At 34.0% G+C, this 26,106-nt stretch overlaps 2 protein-coding genes and 1 non-coding gene across 3 annotated transcripts; 2 read left to right on the plus strand and 1 right to left on the minus strand.

The window, feature by feature from the left end:
- The first annotated feature begins 12,059 nt into the window (after positions 1-12,059).
- On the plus strand, positions 12,060-13,526 carry LOC114180710. The gene has a single exon (XM_028067012.1). It carries the CDS (start codon positions 12,060-12,062, stop codon positions 13,524-13,526), a length of 1,467 nt encoding a protein of 488 aa, XP_027922813.1.
- On the minus strand, positions 12,603-12,709 carry LOC114182785. The gene has a single exon (XR_003604221.1). It is a non-coding gene; the product is annotated as a small nucleolar RNA R71 (small nucleolar RNA).
- Positions 13,527-23,850: 10,324 nt separating the features above from the next.
- On the plus strand, positions 23,851-25,604 carry LOC114180712. Its single transcript, XM_028067013.1, has 2 exons — positions 23,851-25,370; positions 25,478-25,604. The coding sequence occupies exons 1-2, from the start codon at positions 23,851-23,853 to the stop codon at positions 25,602-25,604; spliced, it is 1,647 nt and encodes a 548-aa protein (XP_027922814.1).
- The last annotated feature ends 502 nt before the right edge of the window (positions 25,605-26,106 follow it).

Here is a 26,106-nt window from a genome sequence, read left to right on the forward strand (position 1 = left end):
CATAAATGGCATACATAGGACTTGAACCCAAGTCCTCACACACAACCAAGTACTCTAAACCACTTGAGTTAGTACTTTTCTACATCATACTTGTCAGAATTAAATGTCATAAAGGCTCCCACTTCCCGTATTTATTAATTAATTAATTAATTTAGCGGATCTTACAGCCTTCAAATTCATGCAAAAAGTTAATAAAGTATATCATATATTTGAGAAAACATCCAAGAAGTCATCTACAATGAGCCCTTGGAAGAAAAAAATCAATATACTTTGATCTTCCATATTGGTAAAAGTTATGTTAGAGACATTGCATAGAGGTAGTGCATGTAGAGAAGAATGTGTGTGATACCTTGATTAGTACACTACTTAACATTCAAGGAAAGACAAAAGATAGAGTAAATTCTCGTTTGGATTTGTTTGAAATGAAAATCTAAGAAGAATTGGCACCAATGGAAGTTGGTAAGCGTACTTATTTGCCCCCTACATGTTACACTATGTCTAGACAAGAAAAGATAAGTTTTTGTCTTTGCCTAAAGAGTGTCAAGGTACTACAAGGATACTCTTCAAATATTAAGAGTTTAGTGTCGATGATGGGCTTAAAGCTTGTTGGCCTGAAGTCTCATCATTGCGACATCTTAATAACATAATTGCTACCAGTGGCTATTCGTGGAATTTTACCCAAAAATGTTAGACAAACTATAACTTGTTTGTGTTTATTTTTCTCTTCAATTTGTAGTGAAGCCACTGATCCTGTAAAATTAGATGAACTTCAAAGTAAGATTATTATCATCTAGTGTCAGCTAGAGATGTTTTTCCTTCCATCCTTTTTGACATCATGGTATATTTGTTTGTTCATTTGGTAAAAGAAATCAAGTTATGTGGACCAGTATACCTAAGATGGATGTATCCTATTGAATGTTATATGAAGATTTTGAAAGGGTACTTGAAAAAACAATATCATTCAAAAGTTTCAATGATTGAAAGATATATTGTTGAAGAAAGTATTTTGTTTTGTTCATATTACATGATAAAAGCAAATCCAATAGGAGTTTTCCGTAGATCGTTGATTGTGTTTAAGTTTTCTTGTCTTTAATTTCTACAGTTTTAAATTCCATGTTATGATTTCTGCCTTTATTTCTAGAGCAATTTAGATTTCCTTTACTGCAGTTTTAACTAAAGACGTAAACATTTTGTTAACTCATATTTTCAATCGTTTAGAGTTAAAAAAAACCTAAATTATACCCTTAATGAAGTATAGGGAAATTGACTTAGGATCGAATCCAAGGAAAATGGTGCATATCAAGTATAGCTTGCGTAATTTAATCTCGCTGAAAAGAAATAAAATAAAACAAAGGGGGAAAATTAAAATGAAAAATAAAGAAAGCAAAAATGTATTAGTTAAAAACTAAACTAAAAGCATGAATGAAACTATGCTATGAATGCAATGCATGGTTTATGGTTTAAATGCAATTAGAAAGTGTCTAGATGGAATGTGAGTGGTGAATGTAAAATGGACTTGAGACAAGACCAAGATGATGTGCATTAATGAGAGGATTATAAACTTTAACAAGTGCAGAATGATCACTAAATAATGGAAAATGGCAGCAGAGATTTCAACACTAATCTAGAATGAAAATGAATGCAAGGAATGGATTATGGTTAGAATGCAGAATGCACAGAACATATTGGAATGAGGAATTGAAATGGACTTTAATTACCATGAAGATGAACCTAGATGATTGCTATATACATGGCCAGGTTTATGAATATGCAAAGCTAAGATGATCGAAAATGTTGTGTGAGTGAAGTAAAGAGGAGTAAAATTCTAAGTTGATCCAGAATTCAAGCCATGTACTAGTTCGTGTTTAACATTAAAAGCATAATATTCATATGGTCTCAAGCTAGAAATTCAGTCAAATGCAGCCATGTTCACACTCATGAAAGTGCAAGAAATCATGCTAATGCAACATCTCAACTAATTCATTACTTGAAGCATATAACAACAGTAGAAAAGTGACCAGAAGTATCAGATTAAATTGAGGCATAACAGTGAAAGCTTGACAGCACAGTCATGAGAGTGCATATGCAGAACTGGGAACATGAACTGAAAACTACAGTAGTAACAACTTAGCTATGTGTGCACACAACTCTAGACAGAATCAGCATTTAAGACACAACACCAACACACCCAATGCAATAAATTTCATTCAGGTGCAATGTAAAGCTAAATGAGGATAATGTTCAAACTCCATGTGACAGCAGGATTCAAGGCAGAGATGTGTGTGCACAATGCAATTAAAAATGGCTTAAATATGTAACAAAGATGCAGATGCAAATGCAAAACCTAAATATTCATGGAAATGATTTTCCCATTCAAAATCACTAACAAGAAAACAAGAATCCAAACTATTTACTTTAGAAAATTAAAGCAAGATAGTAAAGGTAACTTAATGCATAATCTTAAAACATCAAAGGAAAAATAAGAATCAAAAATTCCATAATGACTAACTGAAAATTGATTTGGTGATCAACCTATGATCATCTTTGTACTCGAGAAGACATCTTGTGAGGTTATGCCCACTTTGGGGTCACATGGATTCCTAAAAGGAACAAAAATTATGTGCAAAATATGATCCAAGCTCAAACACCATCACAGCATCATAAAATGAACATTAAACTTGGAAAGCAGTAGAGGAAATCTAAATTGCTCCAGAATTAAAGGTAGAAATCATAACATGGAATTTAAAACTTCAGAAATTAAAGACAAGAAAACTTAAACGCAATCAAAGCTTAAACAACCAAATTGAAAGCTGGAAATCATAAATGAAAGGAAACCAGTGTATTTCATTGAAATCATTAAAGTACACGAGACTAAGAAAAGTTCTAAAATTAAGATGGTGAAGAGAGTCTCACTTAACCCAATCTTGACCACTTTGTGCTTGTGATTGAACAAATGAAACTGCCCAACATACTAGAGGAAACCTAATCTTTGAAGTTTGTTTTGTGCTCGTCAAAGAAGAGGAAACCCCCTTACAATTCACTCTCTCTCCCTCGCTCACACCAAGAACACTCAAACACGAACATGAACCCTAGCCTCTCGACAAATCTCTCTTCGCACACACGCTAGAGCTCTCTCCACAAAATTTGACTCTAACCCTTTTAAACCCCCCAAGAAAAGGAAAACAAATTAGAAAAGAAAACCCAAAAATTGCCTAATGATGATCCTTTCAGAATCGCAACCTTAAACCCATTTTCGATGCCCTTAATCAACTTGACTTTTCCTTCCACTCATTCATCACGACTCTGCCACGTTCATACCTCTAGATCAGCTTTCATCCATTCAATTTGCGTTGGCTCCTTTCCTTCATATCATATTATCGCGCTCTTGGTCAGCTTTCAGACTTAGTCTTCCTTACTCTTGATCGCACATCAACTTGTTTCATGCACATCAAAGGGGTGTTATCTATTCTTTGTTTTAGCAATAAGGAATCTACCATACTTTTAATGAAACACGCGTTTTGGAGAGGGAAACTCAACACTGCCTTTGGTTTGACTAGTGGCCTCTCTACAAATAAGCAAAAATTGGAGGTAAGGGTTCAACTTACAAATTAGCAAAGATAAAGGATGTCTTGGCAAATCAAATTTATTATAAAAAGGAGATTCTAAGGGAACATAATTATTGGCAATAAAAGACCACTAAAACACTCTTTTTACCCTACTTTTATGAAAATAAGATTTTCCTAAGCAAACAACAAAAACTATTGTTCAAGGATGATTAACATCTTTGACTCTATCAAGAGACAATAAATTGTATTGTAAGAATTATTAATAAGTGTTATAAAATAAAGCTAATAATAGAGAAAAGAAGAAAAGGAAGAATAGAGAATGAGAGAATGGAAAGTAACTTTTCTATGTGTCTTATTATTGATAGGAAGAGTCCTATTTATAGATACAACATGTAACCCATAAAGATACAAATCAATTAGTTAATACAAATATTTACATAAAGAGTAATGAATTATATGAGTATCAATCATATTAATCTAATGAGTAACTATATCAAATCAATGGATGACTATTAATTCATAGCACTCCCTTTTGGGTGTCCATCGATAAGAGAATGTGCCTTGTTAAACCCTTTGGGATAAAAACCTAGTGAAGGAAAAATAGTACATCATTCTATATTTTTCAATATAATATTTTTCATTTCATATTTTATTTCTCTCCCTGATGTAAACTTACATAATTAAGATGACAGAGTCCAATCTTGTGAACTAATTGCTCAAAAGTTCTCCTTAACAAAGACTTTGCTAATAAGTCTGCTACATTTTCACATGAACGAATCTTTTGGATCTCTATATCATCTTTTTAATTGAACAATGCACTATTATCTTCATCTATGGTTGTTGATTCCATTCTTCTCGAGGATAGACCACAAGCTTGTCGGACATGTTGAATTATAGACCTTAACCAAACATATTCACGACTTTTCTCATGTGATGCTAAAAATTATGAATGACTTGACGATTTTTTGTTAAGGTCTCTTTCACATATCGCCATGAAATCATTGTGCTACCATTGTGACATTGTGAGAATCTAATAAATAACATGCATCTACATAACCCATTAGATATGATTTTGAATCATTTGGATAAAATAATTCCACTTTCGTAGTACCCTTAAGGTAACGAAGTATATGGCTTACTCCAATGTTGTTTCTTCTTGTAGTTGAAGAGTTATATCTTGCTTAACAAATTTACAGTAAATGCAATATCAGGTCGGGTATAATTAACAAGATACATTAGTGTTCCTATGACACTAAGATATGGTACTTCTGGATCAAGAAGATATTCATCGTTTTCTAAAGGTTTAAGAAGAGTCTTTATCAACATATAACGACTTCACAACTATTGGAGTGCATAATGGATGTGACTTGTCTATTTAGAATATTTTAAGCACCTTAATTATGTAAGCCTCTTGATGTATAAAAACACCTTTATTTAAATACTCAATTTCTAATATTAAACAAAACTTTGCCCTTAAACGATCCTTCATCTTAAATTCTTTTTTTAATCAATCAATTATCTTTATGAGCTCATTAAGATTCCAACGATTTTTATATCATCTACATAAACAATAATTATGGCAAATTCATTTTCTAATATTTTCATATAAATACAAGGACCAAAAATGATCATTTTTATATCCTTCTTTTAATAAGTACTCAATAAGATGGTTATACCACACACGTCCTGATTGCTTTAATCAATAAAAAGACTTGTTCAATTTTATTGAATAACCATCTTTAGAATTTGCCTTGTTCGACACATTAAATCCTTCAGGGATTTTCATATAAATATCATTCTCAAGAGAATCGTATAAATAGAGTGTAACATTATCCATTAGATGTAAATGCAGACCTTGTTATGCAACTAGGATAACCAAACATTGCAATGTTGTTGCATCCAATACTAGTGAATATATCTTTTCACAAATAAATAATAGGTTTTGCGAAAAACCAAGGGCAACCAATTGTTCTTTGTATATAACAATTTCATCATTCTTATTTTGTTTTTGCGCAAAAATTCATATGTACCCAACGGGCTTCACACCCTTAAGTGTGCGAACTATAGGTCCAAAATCCTTTCGTTTAGCAATTAAACCAATACATGTTTCATGATAATTCCTATAAATCTATGATTATATTATCACGCATCATGATCAAGCCTATTATTATTAAAATAATAATCAATTAAATAACACACAAATGGCATACACTAGACTCAAACCTAAGTCCACTCATAATAACCAAGTGCTCTCAACCATTTGAGCTAACACTTTTCCACATCATACAAGTTAGCATTAAATGCCATAAAGACTCTCACTATCTGCATTTATTAATTAATTGATTATTTAATTAATTATATTTCTTGGGTCTTATAGGGAGAAAGGGGGTTACAGTATTTCCAATGCTTACAGATGAAGGGACCTTTTAGGTGAACAAAGGAATGTGAGCGAGCGTTTCCTAACCCGAAAGAGTATTTAACCACCCCACTAGTTCTAAGTTGGCCCAAAGCTAGTAAACCCCGAACTTTGTATAATACTATTTCCAATCAGGTTGTGAGTTCGGTTCTAGTCCAAGAGGGAAAGGATGCACAACGAATAATGTTCTTTATAAGTAAGGTACTACAGGGAGCAAAGTGTCGATATTAGATAATCGAGAGAGTCGCATTGGCAATTGTCTCAATGGCTAGGCACTTACTACAATACTTCCAGATCCATTCAATCATCATAAAGACGAATTTACCTTTATGACAGATTCTACATAAACTTGACCTGGAGGGATGAATGTTGAAATGGGTAGTGGAATTGTCAAAGTGTGACATCTCGTACGAACCCCAAGGTCCTATCAAAGCTCAAGTGTTAGCCGACTTCATCGAGTTTAGTTCCCCTGCTTCGTTGGAAGAAGATAGCACGTGGATCTTGTCAGTGACCGGTGCCTCAAATGTGTAGGGAAGTGGAGTTTGCATACTGTTAGAGGGGTCAACTAGAGTGCTTATTGAACAATCCCTCAAATTCACTTTTAAGGCCTTTAATAATCGCAGAAGATGAAACTTTGCTTGACGGAATAAAGTTAGCTAAAAAGATAGGTGTAAAGAGACTCATAGTTAGTCAGAGGACATGTGTCAAGCGAGTATCAAATTCGGGATCCCTGAATGCTACTATACCAATCAAGTTTTATTTATGATTGAATTAAATTCGATCAATTCAAATTAAATCATTTTTATATGATAAGTAATGAATTTAATATGAATGGTTAAAGACCATTATAAATTAGTTTGGAGAAACTTTGGTTATTTACTTACTTGAAGTCTCAAATTAAATTTTATAAAGATAATTATTTTTTTAATTAGGTATAATTTATCGAGAAAATTACAATTACGTATATAGTTCTTTAAATATATAAAAGAACCTAATAAAAATGGTAAAAGATGAGTGAAAAGATATTTTGGAGAAGAAGAAAGAAATATAAATGAAGCTCTCATCAAGTTATTCCTCCGACAAAAATCTGAAGTTGAATCTTGCAAGCTTCATCAAATATTAATAAAGCCAGATCCATTTTTGCTAACATATAGGAGCATTGTATGAATAAACACTCGACACAAGAGACAAAGGCTGAGATACCAAAGTGACATCAATGAAGCTTTAATGCATTGTTTTCTATTTTTCTTGCTATATAATCTTTGGATAATTGTTGAGAAACTTCTATTCCATCCTAAGATTAATTTATTCTTCTTGGACGCCAAATTTGTCTTCCTCTTATTTGATTCCTTATAACAAATACGTCATTTATCCAGAAACACAGAGCAAACTCAGAGAAGATGCTTCATAGCTCATGCTTCTCGAAGCCATGATGGTTTTTTTTTTTTTTTCTTAAAAAAATAGAACAATTTGATTAATTTAGCTTTTCTTTTGTTACCGAATACGGAATATTAATAATGTTTTATTCACATTACTTTCATTCTACATTCCATTACATGATACATAACATGTTTAATTCCATTATATGCTACGTAACATGTTTAACTATGCGACAAGGTTACATTAGAGCCTGCAAAAATATCTATTACGGACTAATTCATTGCTTGTCATACCCTATAGTGGGTTATATAAAAATGATCAAGCTTAATTTGTTTATCAGAAGTTGAGTTACAATTTTTTATCTATCATTTTATTTATGTACAATTTGATATCTTACTTTGAAAAAAAAAATAGTTAGTAGAGTATACTTTTAAAATGATTTAAAATTAATGTTTCATTATTTTAAAGTCAACTCCATCGATAATTTTAAATAAATTGATAGCTTAAAGTAATCATGAACAATTCTTTTTCTAAATTTTTTTAATTACTTAGTGTGAAGTTATGATACACTGATATTTTAATTTGAATTATGTATTTGTGTCTAACACATATCCATATTCATGTCCTATACTTAAATATTCTAATATATTTAAATCAAAGCATATAATTCTATAATATGTATATTCAAACAAGTTTTTCATTTTAGATTCAGTGATCACAGATTTTGCTTCTGGAATGATGATTTTAAACTCAACACAGAGAACCTATAAGAAATATTCATCTATATAAGAATCATCCAATACAAACCATCATAGAAAACTTGATTAAATAAGTGAAGACAAGATCATATTTAATTAAAAAATATACTTCTAAATGATTTATTAGTTCTCAATATGTTAACAACAATCCTTAGCCGCTATTTTTAATATTTAATTAACATCATTATGGCTATTCTTCCAATATTTTAATAAAGGGTTAAATATGTTTTTTTCTCTCAAGTTTAAGTAAAATTTGGAATTAGTCCCTCTTCAAAACTTTCGATCTATTTAGTCTTTCATCTTTAAAAATTAGTGAATTTAGTCCTTTTAACCTTAAGTTTATCTAACGTTTCAAGCGCATTTTATGATAATATTTGAATTGTTTATATCATTTGATACATTTTTACTTTAATATTAATTCAAATATCATCATAAAATGCGTTTAAAATGTCAAATAAACTTAAAAAAAATTTGGTAAGAAGGACTAAATCCACGCATGTCTAAAAATGAAGGACTAAATTGGTATAAAGTTTTAAAGAGACACTAATTCTAAAATTCACTTAAACTTGAGGGACAAAAAATAAATTTAACCCTTTAATAAATGATAAATGAGTGTGCAGATTCGTGCATATTTATGAGTTATCGATCTAAAATTGAGACTGATAAATTTAATGTTAATTGATCTATACTTGGATACTAGAAAGATAAAAAAAAAAATGTAATAACAACTGAATTTATATAAAAAAAATGTTTTAAAATTTAAATTTTAGATATAATTATTTTCAAATTTTAATTTTCAGGATATTCTAATATATTTTAGAAACTTGGTTTTTTAGGGATATATTTTTAAATGTTTTTCATCACAAATAATAGTAAAATAATTGACTACTAAATCGATTTATACACACTTAAACTGAACTTTATTCAAGCGGCCCACGTGATTCAGCCCATCTATAGGTAAGTCCTTAATTCAGCTTCTCCGCAGGCCTCAATGCTTAACTCTCTTTTTCAGATAGAGACATTTTCGTATTTGATCCAACAGTCTAAGATGTTTCTTGTTTATTACCCATTCATTACAAGTCCGCCTCCAGAGAAATTATTGTCTGATAGAAAATGATTATTAGGTGTAATTAATAATTGGGCTTTATGTATCGAATCGAGTATGACTAGTTCATTTTTCAGTTTTTTTTCTAAATTTAGTTTTATTTTGTGAAAATTTGATACAATTAAATTTTTGTAGTTAGTAATGTATCTTTTTATTTTACATTTTTTTTTTGAAAAAAACTTTTTATAGAATAAATTAAAGTTGTATCACGTGACATTGTGACATGTGGGTGTGTAATGTGATACTGCTAGGCAACAAAATATTAATTTAGTTCATTTTTCTTAAAATGAAACATGTGTTCCTCTTTAAAGTGGGATAAAATGCACTTTTTGCACAAATCCTATATTTATATTTTTATTAAATATTTCTGAAATTATGTTTAAATAAATTCTAATATCTTTACATATATTTTTACTAATTAAAATAAAAGTTTTATTTATCTAAACTTGTTTAATTAATAACTATATATATATATATATGTAAATTTTTATATGTCTAAAATTTTTATTAATATTAATAAATTTAATAGCTTTTATATACTTGAACTATTTTAAACAAAAACAATTTTATATAATAGTTTTCATATACTTGAACATTAAAATATTTTATTTAAAAGTAATTCATTTAAATGAAATCCACTAATATAGCTAAAATTAGTTCAAAAATATTTATAGAAATATTTAATAAATAGCACCATAAATATTATATAAAAAATAAATTTATTCTCAGTTTAAAAAAGAACAACATTGTTCTAGTCTAAAGACTAACTTTAATCAAAACAACAAATATATGGATTGAATTAAGACTCTGCCACATGATATTATTATGTCACACTACTATTGTCATATTACACTCACACATCCACATGATATTATTATGTCACACTACTATTGTCATATTACACTCACACATCCACGTGGCTTTATATAATAGTTTTCATATAGTTGAACATTAAAAAAATTTATTTAAAAGTAATTCATTTAAATGAAATCCACTAATATAGTTAACATTAGTTCAAAAATATTTATAGAAATATTTAATAAAATAGCACCATAAATATTATATTAAAAATAAATTTATTCTCAGTTTAAAAAAGAACAACATTGTTCTAGTCTAAAGACTAACTTTAATCAAAACAACAAATATATGGACTGAATTAAGACTCTGACACATGATATTATTATGTCACACTACTATTGTCATATTATACTAACAGATCCACGTGGCACAACTTCAATTTGAGACATGGAAAAAAAAGTCCAAAAAAATATTTAAAACAATACTAAAAATAATTTTTTTAAATTACAATTTGATACAAGATACTATTTTTAGCACATGATAAGTGCCAAAATTCAGTAAAGATTCATAACAAAATCTGGAACTTATGCTTTTAATGGGTGTTCATTTCATATTGATTCTCCCCAAATCTAAGTTTCAATCACATGCTTCCAAGTTTTGATTTAAAGAAATCATTTAATCCTATTTTGTGTGTTTTTCAGGAAAGATTAAAGAGAACTCAAGAAGAATGAAGGAGAAAGCAAGAAACAGAGAAAATAGGGAAGGAATGCTGTCAAGGTCGCTCAAACCATTCTCCCCTAAGCTAAAGCAACTGCCGCCATTCTCGCTTAAGCGACGCAGACTCTCGCTTAAGCGAGACTGGAGACCCTCTCTTGTAGCCATTCTCGCCCAGGCGAGCTCAGATGTTGCCAATCTCGCCTAAGCGAGATCCTTTCTTCAGCTTGAAGTACTCTTGCTCGCCTAAGCGAGATGTTGGCTTCAGCACATCTCGCCCAAGCGAGAGGCTTTCTTTGGGATGAAGAATGTTGTCTCGCTCAAGCGAGACTTAGGTAGCTTGAGCGAGACTTCGTGGGTATATATTCTCCATGCATCAGAACGTGATTTTCAGTTGGAGATTTTGGGGAGAAAAACTACAGACTTGCTGGAGCTGTGACCACGAGCTATAGAGTTCACATTTTCTTCATCTTCTTCTTTAGCTCTTAGGATTTTGATAGCTACCATGAGTGGCTAATCTCTTTCCTTGGGATTGAATGTAATCTACTCGAACTTGGATGTAATCTGGTGATATTTATATATAGCATTTTTGTTTTACTCAGTATTGGTATTATTGTTCTGCTCTTAATGCTTACTTCTATCTGATCAATAGATGTTTTGATTTTGATTTTTAGATCTGACTGGAAAGTAATTCTGAAAATCTGATTTGAACAATGATACTTGATATACTGTGATGCTAGGAATAGATCTCAATATATCAATTGCTTTTAACACTCGACCGTAATGCTGGATAGTTTGTTGAATATGTGAGGAATCAATATTCAGGGAACTAATCTTATGAATTTTATACGCGAGGGATCGGTATAAATGATTTTTTTGAGTGTGCATCAATATTGGTATTTTCAGATGTTATATATTATATTCATCCAGATTACATACAAGGGAGATACATGAAATTCAATCCCAGTTTCTTTTACTGTATTTTTCTAAACTTTTCTGCTTTTACTGTATTAATTTTATGCAATAGTTAATGTCAAATCAAATTAAAATCTTTGTATATATATATGCTGATCGAGATAATTAATTATTTTAACTAAATCCGTTTCTCGTGGGTTCGACACTCTTACTTCAAATCATTATACTACAGTTGACTTTTGGTACGCTTGCCAAGAGATTCAACAAGTATTTTTAGCGCTGTTGCCGGGGAACGTTGTTCTTTTGAAATTTTTAGTTATCTCATCCAGCTTTGTGTATATTTTTCTTTATTAGATAGCTTATTAAATTTTCCCTTTGTACTAATCCTTGCTTAAGCTGTTTGATTTATGCTCTTAAGAGGTCAGGTTTCTGAAGATCGATTAGCATTTGACCCGGAGATAGAAAAGACAGCTAGGAGGAACAGAGGCAAAAACAAAAAGAAGCAAGGAAAGACAAGGGAAGAATCTTCCAGTACTTCCATCACACCTCAATCAGAAAACATGGAGAATCAAAGACCAGCTCCAGCCAGGAAGACACTTGGAGACTATGCTATGCAACAAGGGCCGATATATTTTTCTAGCATAGCAATATCATCCACCACCAAAACTTTGGAGATGAAGCCAGCCTTCCTCAGCTTGATCAGTTCTCATCAATTCACTGGAATGGATAATGAAGATCCATATACTCACCTCTCTACATTCTATGAATTGATAGGAACCATGGGCTTTCAAGAAGGAGATCTTGAGCATGTATACATGCGTTTGTTTCCTTTTTCTTTGGCAGGTAAAGCAAAGGAATGGCTTAAGTCACATCCAAATCAAAGTTTGAATAGCTGGAAGGATGTTGAGGAGAAATTCTTGAACAGATTCTTTCCACCATCTCACTACATCAAAGCCAAAGCTAATATTTCGACGTTTAGGCAAGGACCAGATGAGCCATTCTGTGAAGCTTGGGAGCGGTTCAATTCTTTATTGAGGAAATGCCCAAATCACGGATTTGAAGATATTGCTCAGCTGAATATATTCTGTAATGGTCTGAGGCCTGACACCAAGATGATATTAGATGCAGCAGTAGGTGGAACAATGATGAGTGTAGAAGCGGAGCAAGCAACAAGAATCATTGAGGCATTAGCATCCACGGATCATCAAGCTCAGCATGATAGGCAAATTGTTCAGAGGAAGGGAGTGCTTGATCTTAGTACTACAGATGCGATCTTAGCTCAGAATAAAATTCTGACTCAACAGATTGAAGCACTGACTAAGCATATGTCTAAATTACCAGAGCAGTTGCAAGTTGTGCAATCTTCTCCAAGTCAACAACCCATGAGATGTGACTTTTGTGGAGGAGATCATCCAAATGGTCATTGTTCTTATCAGAGTAGCTCACAAGGAGAAGTTCAATATGTGAGCAACCAAGAAAGACCAGGAAATTTCTCCAACAATAACAACTTTTCACAGGGGTGGAGAAACAATCCAAATCAGAATTTTGGATGGAAGCAAGATGTTGGTCCTTCAAACAGACAACCTCCTTATCAACAACAACAACAACATTATCCTTCGGTGCATGACAGAACATCTAAACTGGAGGATACTTTAGAAAAATTTATGCAAGCTTCTTTGACTAATCAGAAAAATATAGAAGCTTCAATCAGAAATCTCGAAACACAAGTTGGACAGTTGGCGAAACAATTATCAGATCAGCAGAAAAGTCAATTTTCAGCCAACACACAGACTAATCCCAAGGAGCATTGTAAATCTATTACCACCCAAAGTGGTAAAGTTGTGGAAGAGGGATTGGAGACAACCTGGGTGTAGAGGAGGAGGTGTTGGAGGAAAAAGAGAGAGAAAATGAAAAAAATGAGTGTGAGGGAGAGGAAGAACAAAATAAAAGAGAGTTTGTAAATAAAAGAGAAGAAAAGGAAGAAAAAAATAAAAGTGAGGAGAAAAAGAGGGAGAAGGGTGAGAAACAGGTGCCTCGGTTGAAGAGCCTACCATACCCTCAAAATCCCTCCAAAAAAGACAAGGAAAGGCAGTTTGCAAGATTCATGGACATTTTCAAGCGACTGCAGATTAACATCCCTTTTGTGGAAGCTATGGAGCAGATGCCGACATATGCAAAATTCATGAAAGAGCTCCTAACAAAAAAGAGAAGATTCTCTGAAGAGACAGTGGAGCTTGAAGCAGGGTGTAGTGCTATAATTCAGAAATCATTACCTCAAAAATCCAAAGACCCTGGGAGCTTCACTATTCCAGTTACAATCGGAACATTACCAGTGGGAAAAGCATTGCTTGATCTGGGTGCCAGTATAAATTTAATGCCTTTGTCTATGCTAAAGAGAATAGAAGATCTGGAAGTGAGGCCTACACAGATGACATTACAACTAACTGACAGATCCATGAAGTATCCCTATGGTGTGGCAGAGGATGTCTTGGTTAAGGTTGACAAATTCATGTTCCCAGTTGATTTTGTAGTAATGGATATTGAGGAAGACACCGAAGTTCCTCTAATACTGGGAAGACCTTTCATGAAGACGGCCAAGGTCATTATTGACGTTAATGATGGCAAATTGAAGGTCAGGGTGCAAGATGATGAAGTCAACTTTAATGTATTTGAAGCAATGCAACACCCGAAGGACAAGCAACAATGCTTCAGGATGGATGTGATAGATGAACTTTTTCTATCATCCAGGAAGCAATTGACAAAGGCAAGCCCATTGGAAAAAGCTTTGATTGGTGCTTGTGATGATCTGGAGGATGATGAAGAAAAGAAAGTTGATGAATACTTAACACATCTGAATTCAGCAAAAGAAATTGCATTAAATGAAATACAGCTTGAGAAATTACAACAAGAAAATAGAACTGAAAGTCAGAAGTTGGAGTTAAAGGTATTACCTCCTCATTTAAAATATGTTTTTCTTGCAGATGGAGGTAACAAACCAGTGGTGATCAGTAGTGCTTTAACGGCTTTTGAAGAGAAAAAATTGATTTCAGTTCTTAAAGCCAATGAGGGTGCAATAGGTTGGACTTTATCTGATCTTAAAGGAATTAGTCCATCCTACTATATGCACAAAATTCATATGGAGCAAGACTACAAGCCTGTAGCACAGCCTCAACGGCGATTGAATCCAACCATGAAAGAGGTGGTCAAGAAAGAAGTAATGAAGTTACTTGATGCAGGTATGATTTATCCAATCTCCGATAGTGCCTGGGTCAGCCCGGTCTAGGTAGTTCCAAAAAAAGGAGGTATGATTGTTATTTGTAATGATAAAAATGAATTAATTCCGACTAGAACAGTCACAGGTTGGAGAATGTGTATAGATTATAGAAAATTAAATCAGGCCACTAGGAAATATCATTTTCCTTTACCTTTCATGGATCAAATGCTAGAAAGGTTAGTAGGGCAAGCATTCTATTTTTTTCTAGATGGATATTCTGGTTATAATCAAATTGTAGTGGATCCAGAAGACCAAGAAAAAACTGCTTTTACTTGTCCCTTTGGTGTGTTTGCTTATAGGAAAATGCCGTTTGGATTGTGTAACGCACCAACAACCTTTCAACGATGCATGCTTGCAATTTTCTCTGATTTGGTGGAAAAATGCATAGAAGTCTTTATGGATGACTTCTCTGTATTTGGTGCTTCATTTGATCAATGCCTGGAAAACTTAAACATCGTACTGAAGCGGTGTGTTGATACCAATCTGGTTTTGAATTGGGAAAAGTGCCATTTTATGGTAACTGAAGGTGTGGTGCTGGGTCACAAAATCTCTGCTAAAGGTATTGAAGTCGACAAAGCTAAAGTGGAGATCATTGAAAAGCTGCCACCACCCAAAAATGTGAAGGGTATCAGGAGTTTTTTAGGCCATGTTGGGTTCTACAGATGATTCATCAAAGATTTCTCCAGAATTGCCAAACCACTCAGCAATCTGCTCAACAAGGATACACCCTTTAATTTTGATGTTGAATGTTTACATGCATTTCAATTGTTAAAACAGAAATTGGTTTCAGCCCTTGTGATAATTGCTCCTGATTGGAATTTAGGTTTTGAGTTAATGTGTGATGCAAGTGACTATGCCATAAGAGCAGTTTTAGGACAGAGAAAATCCAAAGTTTTCCATGCTATACACTATGCTAGCAAAGTCCTTAATGAAGCTCAAATTAATTATGCAACAACTGAAAAGGAATTGCTAGCTATAGTTTATGCATTGGAAAAATTTAGAGCATATTTAATTGGTTCATCTGTCACTGTATATACTGATCATGCTGCAATTAAATATTTGTTAACCAAATCTGATTCAAAACCAAGTCTAATTAGATGGATCTTATTGTTGCAGGAATTTGATTTGGTGATCAAGGACAAAAAGGGAAGTGAAACTTTGTAGCTGATCATTTGTCTAGATTGGTGAATACTGAGGTGACCAACACTCAATCAGAGGTGCGGGAGGAGTTTCCTGATGAAAAATTGATGCTGGTGCAAGAAAGGCCATGGTTTGCTAACATGGCCAATTTCAAAGCTGCAGGGGTCATACCTGAAGATTTTAATTAGCACCAGAAGAGGAAATTCCAGAGAGATGCACACCAATATGTGTGGGATGATCCTCATTTGTTCAAAATCGGAGCTGATCAACTGTTGAGAAGGTCTGTATCCAATGATGAGGCAAAGAGCATTATGTGGCACTGTCATAGTTCCCCATATGGAGGGCATTTTAATGGAGAGAGGACAGTTGCAAAAGTCCTCCAATCTGGATTTTATTGGCCCACCTTATTCAAAGACGCACACAAATATGTGCAACACTGCAATAGCTGTCAAAGAATAGGGGGAATCTCAAAAAGACATGAAATGCCACTGAATATCATTTTAGAGGCTGAGGCTTTTGATTGTTGGGGAATCGACTTTGTGGGACCACTGCCATCTTCTTTCTCAAATGAATACATTTTGGTGGTAGTTGATTATGTGACAAAGTGGGTTGAAGCAGTAGCAGCTCCTAAGGTCGATGCCAAAACTGTAATCAAATTTCTCAAGCGGAACATCTTTTGCAGGTTTGGTACTCCAAGAGTGTTGATTAGTGATGGTGGTTCACACTTTTACAATGCTCAACTTCAGAAATGTTTGGAACATTATGGAGTGCGGCATAAAATTGCATCACCATATCATCCACAGACCAATGGACAAGCGGAGGTGTCAAACAAGGAAATCAAGCGTATTCTAGAGAAGACAGTGGCATCTTCAAGAAAAGATTGGTCAATGAAGTTGGATGACGCACTTTTGGCCTACAAAACTGCTTATAAGTCTCCCACAGGTTTATCCCCATTCCAGCTGGTATATGGTAAGTCATGTCACTTACCGGTTGAATTGGAACACAAGGCATTCTAGGCCTTGAAATTTTTGAATTTTGATCCAAAAGCAGCAGCAGAAAAGAGAAAATTACAGCTGCAAGAATTGGAGGAAATGAGACTCAATGCCTATGAGTCCTCTAAGCTCTACAAGGAAAAGATGAAGGCTTATCATGACAAGAAAATTCTCAAAAGAGAATTTTATCCTGGCCAATCAGTACTATTGTTCAACTCCAGGTTGAGATTATTCCCTGGAAAGCTAAAATCAAAGTGGTCAGGACCATTTCTTGTCAAAAATGTGAGACCTTATGGAGCCATTGAACTAGAGGATCCTGAATCTAAAAGGAGTTGGGTTGTAAACGGTCAAAGGTTGAAGCCCTATCTTGGTGGTGAGATTGATAGGCTCGCCACAATCATTCAACTTGATGAACCTTAAATGAAACAGGCGTCAGGCTCGTGATGTTAAACAAGCGCTTCCTAGGAGGCAACCCAGTGTTTTAATTATGTTTTTGCACTTCAATTTCATCTTTTGTGTGATTAAATGTGTTTGTGTATGTAATTATGTGTTTGTGTTTATAGCTCTATGTTTGTGTGTAAAAAGGTGAATTTTAGCATTCAATCATCTCAATAAGGCAAACAATGCAATTTTGGTTGTTTTCAAACAAAACTGGTATTTTAAGCATGGGAATGAGTTTTGGTGCCAGAATTGAGATCATCAAATGCTAAAAATTGCCTTGTTTTAGCCAAATTGTGAAATTTGAGTTTAAAAGCTTGATTTTGAGTTTGTTGATGTGAAACCTTTTGGAATGATAGAGAATTGATTGAAGTATGGTTTGATGTGTGTTTTTGAGTTATTTGGACTGAAAAGATCATGAATTGAGTGAGGGAAAGTTGAACAAAATTTTGGAAAGTGGCAAAATCAGTGTGTGTGAAAACTGCATGAAAATCTCGCCCGAGCTAAACATGTCTTGCCTGGGCGAGATATGCAGAACCTGAGCCAACCAAGTTTGCTGATATACTCGCTTAAGCGAGTAGTGGCTCGCCTGGGCGAGAATGCCCTGTACCAGGGATGTTTTGGGCGAAACAGTCTCGCCTGCGTGAGACTTTTTAATTTTCCTCTCACGCTCATCTCGCTTAAGCGAGAATCAGTCGCTTGAGCGAGAATTCGCGTTTAAGTGAGGAACAGGGGCAGTGAACTCGCTCACTTTCTTCTCCCCAAACCCTCGCCCACGTCTCGCTCACTTTCTCCCCTCCTCAGTTTTGAGCGCGCAATCACTCTCTCTTTTCTCTGCATATTAGCTCACAAATTTCTTCCTTCCTTTGCTAATCTCACTTCAAGGTAAGTTGTTCTTCCTCATTCTCTTCATTTCCACCAAGCATAGTCACAGTTTTGTACACTCCAAACCCCAGGAGAGTGCCCATGTTCTGTTTGCTACATTTTGTGTTATATTGTGAGTTTTAATATCAATTGATGCTGTAGCAGAATAATGTGGGTTGTCTATGCACGAATTGGTTCAAAAATTTCATATTTTAAGAGTGCATTCAAGCTGTTTGACAAAATGTGTGACTTAATTTCGTTTTGGTTGGTCATTTAAGTTGTGAAAGCTGACTTGGCATGTTTTGGTGGGTTAATTTTCATCTTTGCAGGTCCATGGCTAGAACAAAGACAACAGCTAGACTTCCTACTACTGAACCCAACAAAGGGAAGAGGAGAAGACGTGCAAGTAGCTCTTCTCCTGAAAGGCTAATAAGCAACCGTTTTAGGGACCCCGAAAGAGAAGAACGGTATGAGAAGATAAAGAACTAGGTCTTTATCAAAGAAAGAAAGGTGGTCCTACTTCCAGATGAATGCGATCCATTCTTGAATGGCCTTATCAGGAGGAATTGGATGAAGTTGGCTGACCCGCTTCCCAAATTTGATCCAGAGATTGTGAGAGAGTTCTATGCAAATGCTTATTCTGAGGACAATCCTGGTGAAAATAGATCTAAAGTTAGGGGAGGTGGGTAAATTATGATCGAGCAGCCATCAGTGAATTCCTTGGTAATCCACTACCTCTACAACTAGGGCAACGCTGTGACTTCACAACAAGAAGGAGGAGTCATGAACCTTATGATGAAAATGAAGTAGCACTCCTTATATGCGCTGCCAACCGATCTTATCAAGTTGGACCCACTGGAAATCCTCTCAGAATTCTAAGAGGGGATATGAAAACCTTAGCCCAAGTTTGGACCACATTCTTACTTGCAAACATAGTGCCCATTGGCCACGTGTCAGACTTGAACGTCCCTAGATGTCATCTCCTTTATTGCATAATGAGGGAGGATCTGACTGTTGACGTCGCCACAATTATCTCTGAAGAAATCCATAAATTTGTGAGATACGAAGTCAACACTAGGAATGACAAGGCAAAAGGTGCTTTGGGTTTTCCGGCATTGATCACAGCTCTTTGCCAAGAACAAGGGGTGGAGGTAGAGTTAACTGAAAAGATACGACCTTCAATGACCAAGAGATTCATTGAACACTTTTGTACCCACCCAGAGGACTTGGAGCAGCTAGAAGAGCCCCAGCTGGACCAACAAGCTGAAGACCAACCAGCTGAAGACCAACCAGCAATGGAAGAACAACAAACAAGGCCCACACAACAACCTCAGCTCAACATGAATAATGAATTGCTTGAGCAAATGAGATATCTGAGGTTGCAGATGGAGCACACTCACCAGCAAAATGCTTCCATTCATAGAGGACAACTCCACCTTCAGGAGTACCTCTATCAGAATGTCCACGGACCATACTTAGGCATGACTCCACCAGAATTCTTCACTTATGTACAGTGGTTTGGGGACAGTCCTATTTTCCCGGGGGGAAGTGGACCTGTTGCAGGTGAGGGACCATCAGGAGCTGCTGACACAGATGGAGCAGACATTGAGGATGAGATTGATTTTGGAGGGGATTGATCCACAGCATCATTCCATCCTTCAAAACTCTATAAATATGATTTCATTGTTCTTTTTCTTTTAGTATTTTGCAGTATTTATGTAATTACTACTATTTTGCTTTAGTTGTTTTGGCTAGAATGCTATATTATCTAGTTAATTAACTATTTAACTTTAGTTTTTGGCTTAGTATTTTGTGCATAATACTTAGAGACAGCTAAAATGTTTTGGGAATCAATTTGAAAATCTTTCTTGAGGAAATTGGTTAAAGAAAAATCTGATTTCAGTAAGTATCTTGAGTCTAGAACAACTTAGTGAACTGAACACAGAGGTGAAAAAGGAAAATTTTGGTTGAATTCATAATTAAACAGGATTAGGATATTAGTGCTACATAGTTAGTCAAGATAATCAGTTGTAACAACAAGTGAGATACCAAGGAAATAAACCAGAAAACCCAGTGAGTGTGTGAATCCTTAAACAGCTTGAGTGTTTCCACTGTTTGTTGACAAGTTGATATTGCTTGAGTTTTCATTTGACAACATCACATTTGAAGCATGGAAATGATTAAGGCAATTTTGTTGAATCTATAACTCAGTGCCAAATAGCCAACCTGTAAATAATCATCTTTTGTTGATAACCCATTTGAGCCTAATCGTTTGAATTATGCACCTTAACCTTAACTTGAATTATTATCCTTTCCCTTTGCACACTTAGGGATAGAGAGCATAGGTGTATTTTTCAACTGTAAGGGTAATTGGTTGGTAGAATTGCACTTAAAGAAGAAAAGGGCTGAGTATCATAATTCACTCTTTAGAATTGTGTAGGAATGTATATAGTTATAAAAAAAAAGAAAAAAAGGAAAGAACAAAAAGAGATAAGAGTGAATTATGAATGAAAAAGAAACTTGGTGTATTGAGGTCTGAATTGTGAGGAATGGAGAGTAGAAATGGGTTTGAATTGTAGCTATGCTCTCTTTTCTAAGTTGTGCTTTTGGTAATCTTGAAAAACCATTATTCTTGAAAGCCTAGTCTCATTACAACCTTGAAAAGACCTTAAGATCCATGTTGATTGTGTGTTTGTAGTCGGATTGAAAATGACTAGCAATTTTGATTTGTTGAAATTCAGTGAAAAATGAGAGAGACACATACCTGTGAGATTTAAGAGAGAATTTCCTTGGTTAGCATCACTTGTTCTTACAATTAGTTTTCCTGAAAAATTGGCTGCACTTTTATCCTACTGTTGTTTGATAATTGGATTCACCATTTGCTTCTGATTTTGAATCTGTGGTTTGGAATGCAAAAGTTGTCTGGTAAGGAACTGTGAAAATGATTTCTCAATAACCAATTTCAGAGTTTTAGTTTTGAATGACTGTTGATCTTGTTACTTTGCTTGAGGACAAGCAAGATGCTAGGTTGGGGGGAGTTGATAAGTGCCAAAATTCAGTAAAGATTCATAACAAAATCTGGCACTTATGCTTTTAATGGGTGTTCATTTCATATTGATTCTCCCTAAATCTAAGTTTCAATCACATGCTTCCAAGTTTTGATTTAAAGAAATCATTTGATCCTATTTTGTGTGTTTTTCAGGAAAGATTAAAGAGGACTCAAGAAGAGTGACGGAGAAAGCAAGAAACAGAGAAAATAGGGAAGGAATGTTGTCAAGGTCGCTCAAACCAAAGCATTCTCGCCTAAGCTAAAGCAACTGCTGCCATTCTCGCTTAAGCGACGCAGACTCTCGCTTAAGCGAGACTAGAGACCCTCTCTTGTCGCCATTCTCGCCCAGGCGAGCTCAGATGTTGCCAATCTCGCCTAAGCGAGATCCTTTCTTCAGCTTGAAGCTATGAAGCTCCGACACGGCGTCCGAACCACGCTTCCCCGTTTCGGAGGCGCACCGGACACAGACACTTGCCGGAAGCGCACACGACGCAATGTCGGACGCTACTTTTTGGGCCGGACACGGCCTTTTCTCTGGACGCGGAAAAGATACATTGCGGTGCTGCAAAAAGTGGAACGTGGACGCCCGTTGCAGAGTTGCCTGTTGTAGAGTCACAGTTGCAGAGTTGCCCGTTGCAGAGTTGCCCGTTGCAGAGTTGCCACCAAATTCACGGAGAGGAGATTGGAAGATAGAAGATAGGAAAGGGAAAGTTAAGCAAAAGAAAAAAAAATCTGAAAAGAAAACATAACCATATTCTTATCAATTTAATAATTTAGTTATTTAATATGAAATTTGTTTAAATTTTACGGATCCCAAATACAAATACATTTGTTCAGTTATCATATTTTCACTTTATCTAAAATTTTCTTCCTTCTTAATATAATATTTTATTTAAAGAGATTTTAACTTGTTTTATCAGTATATAATATATTATATTATAATTAATTTTAATCTATAACATCTTTCATTTTTTATATGTAAATAAATATAAATAAATTACTAGATCATGTTCCGTATTTCAAATAAATATAAATAAATTACTTTATATTAAAAAAATAAAGATAAATATATAAATAATCTTAACTAAAAATCTTAATAAATTATATAGAATTAAAACTAAAATTTTTAACAAAATAATCCTTAAATATATCTATTTGAATATCTTTATATCTCATCTTTTAATAACAAAAACCTTATACATGTTCTATAAATACATAGAGAGACTTACAAAATATACAAAGAAAAAGAAATCAGTTAGAGGTAAAAGAAAGAAACGTTGAGATTTAGTGAGCGAAACACATAGTCATTGCAAGAAAGCTCTTAGAGGAAGAAGGAAGAAGCTCGGATAGAAGAATACAAAGAGATATATTTTGAGCAGGAGAAAAGAGTAAATACTGAGAAGAAGAAGTGTGTAGAAAAAGTTAAGTACTCTTTACCTCTTCTCTCCTTCTATCTATTAAATTCTTTGCCTTCTATATTAAATTTTATCCACACCCTCTTTTTCTTCTACTTATTAAATTCATCCATTAAATGCTAATAATTTAACTTTTCAATACTTAATGACATTCTATGCGTCCATCATATTTGCTATAACTTATACATGTGAGAGTACTATGTTCCTTTTGCCGAAAGCCCTTGTCTGTGGCTATCTTCTACATTCTCTGCCATCTTCCGTCATCCCCTTGATCGATTGTCCCTAAAGCAAAGAGCCAATGCCAGCGACTCTTCTAAGCCATAAAGTTATGGGCTAAGCGGGTGTCGAACTCATACCTTCTACGCTCTGTTCCTGGGATTGGCTAATGCCTTTCTCTTTCCGATAGGATATCCCAGTTCGTGCCACTTTCACGGCGGGATTTTTTTCCATTTTCTTCGATAAAGGGCTAGGCTAAACCTAAGGATTTCAAACCTTACCTTAGGCTTACGACTGCTTCGAGAGCATCTAGAGCAGGCCATTCCCCTATCTGTTAATTTCTGATTCAACTCGATCAGTCACCTGAGAAAAATCACACTATTGATAAATAGTCAGTTAGCAACTCATGAATGGAATAAGAGAATAAAGACGAGCTGGATTTACTTACGGAAAAGCTTGGAGTTCTTTTAACAATATAAAATAATTTAATAATTTAACATTACTTTAAAAATATATTATTTTATAAATAATTATATTTTATAGATAATTATATTTTATATTATTATTAGATTATACATGATACTTTATTAGTTTTTAATTTCAAATTTCAATACATATGCATTACATAATTTTAATTTATTTTATAATTTAAATTATAAACATAAAATTATAAGTTTTATATTTTGAATTTAATTTTATAAATATATTATGTATAAAAATTATTTAAATTATATACTTTGGTTTTATTTTTAAATTTTAAATATTAAGTAAATTTTGTATTTTCAATTTATTTTATTATAGGAAATTAAGATGAGTAGACCTAATCAAGCTATTGAACAAGAAGATGAAACAAAACCCCTTTGGAGATATTTTACAAAGATAAGAAAAACTCCTGGTGGTGGAAATTATATGGTCAACTGTACTTTGTGTGATTTTGAATTTAATGGATCTTACACTCGAGTGAGAGCTCATCTCTTAAATATTAAGGGAGAAGGGGTTAGAGTTTGTCCAAAAGTGAATCCGACAAAACTTGCTGAGCTTAAAAGATTGGATAATGAAGCAACTTTGAAAATTGAAAATTCAAAGAAGAAAAAGGTCTCTCTACCACATGTATCTGTGGAAAGAAAGCAGACAAGCAGTGGTGGTGTTCACCAAAAACTCAAAGGTCCTTTAGAAGCTTCTTTCAACATTCAAGCTAGAGATGCTCTTGATTGTGAAATTGCAAGGATGTTTTATTCTTCAGGATTACCATTTCATCTCGCAAGAAGTCCTTATTATAGGAGTGCCTTTTCTTACGCTGCCAATACTTCTAACCTTAGTGGATATGTACCACCATCATATAATAAATTGAGAGGTCCACTACTTCATAAAGAAAGAGCTCATGTAGAAAATCTTCTACAACCTATAAAGAATTCATGGAAGCCAAAAGGTGTGACAATTGTTAGCGATGGATGGAGCGACCCTCAAAGAAGACCTCTTATCAATTTTATGGCTATCAATGAGAGTGGACCAATGTTTTTGAAAGCAATAGATGGATCTGGTGAGACAAAAGACAAGGATTTTATTGCCAAACACATGAGAGATGTAATTATGGAAGTTGGACCACAAAACGTGGTACAAATTATCACAGACAATGCAGCAGTATGTAAGGCAGCAGGTATGATCATACAATCGGAATTTTCTTCAATATATTGGACTCCTTGTGTAGTGCACACCTTGAATCTTGCATTGAAAAATATTTGTGCGGCAAAAAATACAGAAAGAAATAGTGATCTTTATGAAGAATTTTATTGGATCTCAGCGATTGCTGATGATGCTACATTTATTAAAAACTTCATTATGGGGCACTCTATGAGATTATCAATGTTTAATAACTTCAATTCATTGAAGTTTCTTTCTGTTGCTCCAACGAGATTTGCTTCAACCATCATCATGCTTAAAAGATTTAGAACCTTGAAAAGAGGACTCCAAGAGATGGTAATTAGTAATGAATGGTCTGATTACAAAGAGGATAATGTTGATAATGCACGAACAGTCAAAGAAACTTTATTGAATGATAATTGGTGGATGAAGGTTGACTATATACTTGCTTTTACTGCCCCTATTTATGATGTTATCAGAAAAACAGATACGGATATGGCTACTCTTCATTTAGTGTATGAGATGTGGGATTCAATGATTGAAGATGTGAGGAAGATCATATACCAACATGAAGGAAAGGCACAAGTTGAACATTCATCTTTTTTTGAGGCAGTAAACTCAGTATTAATTGATCGTTGGACTAAGAGTAGCACATCTCTTCATTGTCTTGCTCATTCTTTAAATCCAAGGTAATTATACTATTAAATTATTTTATTATTATATATTTTTTTGTATATGTCTTATCTATAATATATAATATTATGTTAATTTATGCTTATGTTCTTTAATACTGTAGATATTATAGTGATGAATGGTTAAGTGAAGATTCACAAAGAGTTGCCCCACATGAAGATGCAGAACTTACTCATGAAAGGAAAAAATGTTTTATGAAGTACTTTGATGATGTGGATGTAAGGAGATAAGCAAATTTAGAGTTTGCAAACTTTTCAAATGAAAGAGAAGATTTTGCAGATCCCGACGCTATAAGGGATAGAACTAAAATGGATGCAAAATCATGGTGGATTATTCATGGATCTCAGGCACCAATACTTCAAAAGATAGCTCTTAAGCTACTTGGACAACCTTCTTCTTCTTCTTGTTGTGAAAGGAATTGGAGTACCTACTCTTTTATACATTCTTTGAAAAGAAATAAGATGACTCCCAAAAGGGCAGAAGATTTAGTATTTATCCATAGTAATCTTCGTCTTCTCTCAAGAAACTCCTCAAAGTATAGAGAAGAGGAAACTAAATTGTGGGATATTGGAGGAGATGACTTTTCATTGGAAGACAGCGGAATTCTTCATATTGCTAGCCTATCTCTTGATGAACCAGAATTAGAAGAAGCATTTTTCAATGAAGATGAACAAATATGAGAGTTAAACATCATGATTTACTTACGTTTTTTTTTTGTTTTTCTTTTGCTAG

Source organism: Vigna unguiculata, chromosome 4 (genome assembly GCF_004118075.2).
Source record: "Vigna unguiculata cultivar IT97K-499-35 chromosome 4, ASM411807v1, whole genome shotgun sequence".
In the NCBI taxonomy this organism is placed as follows: domain Eukaryota; kingdom Viridiplantae; phylum Streptophyta; class Magnoliopsida; order Fabales; family Fabaceae; genus Vigna; species Vigna unguiculata.

Bases quoted from the DNA above. Each gene is read 5' to 3' on its own strand.
- LOC114180710 (XM_028067012.1), top strand. From the start codon at position 12,060: ATGCTCTTAAGAGGTCAGGTTTCTGAAGATCGATTAGCATTTGACCCG.
- LOC114180712 (XM_028067013.1), top strand. From the start codon at position 23,851: ATGAGTAGACCTAATCAAGCTATTGAACAAGAAGATGAAACAAAACCC. The intron at 25,371-25,477 runs GTAATTATACTA...TTAATACTGTAG, and splicing joins GCTCATTCTTTAAATCCAAG to ATATTATAGTGATGAATGGT.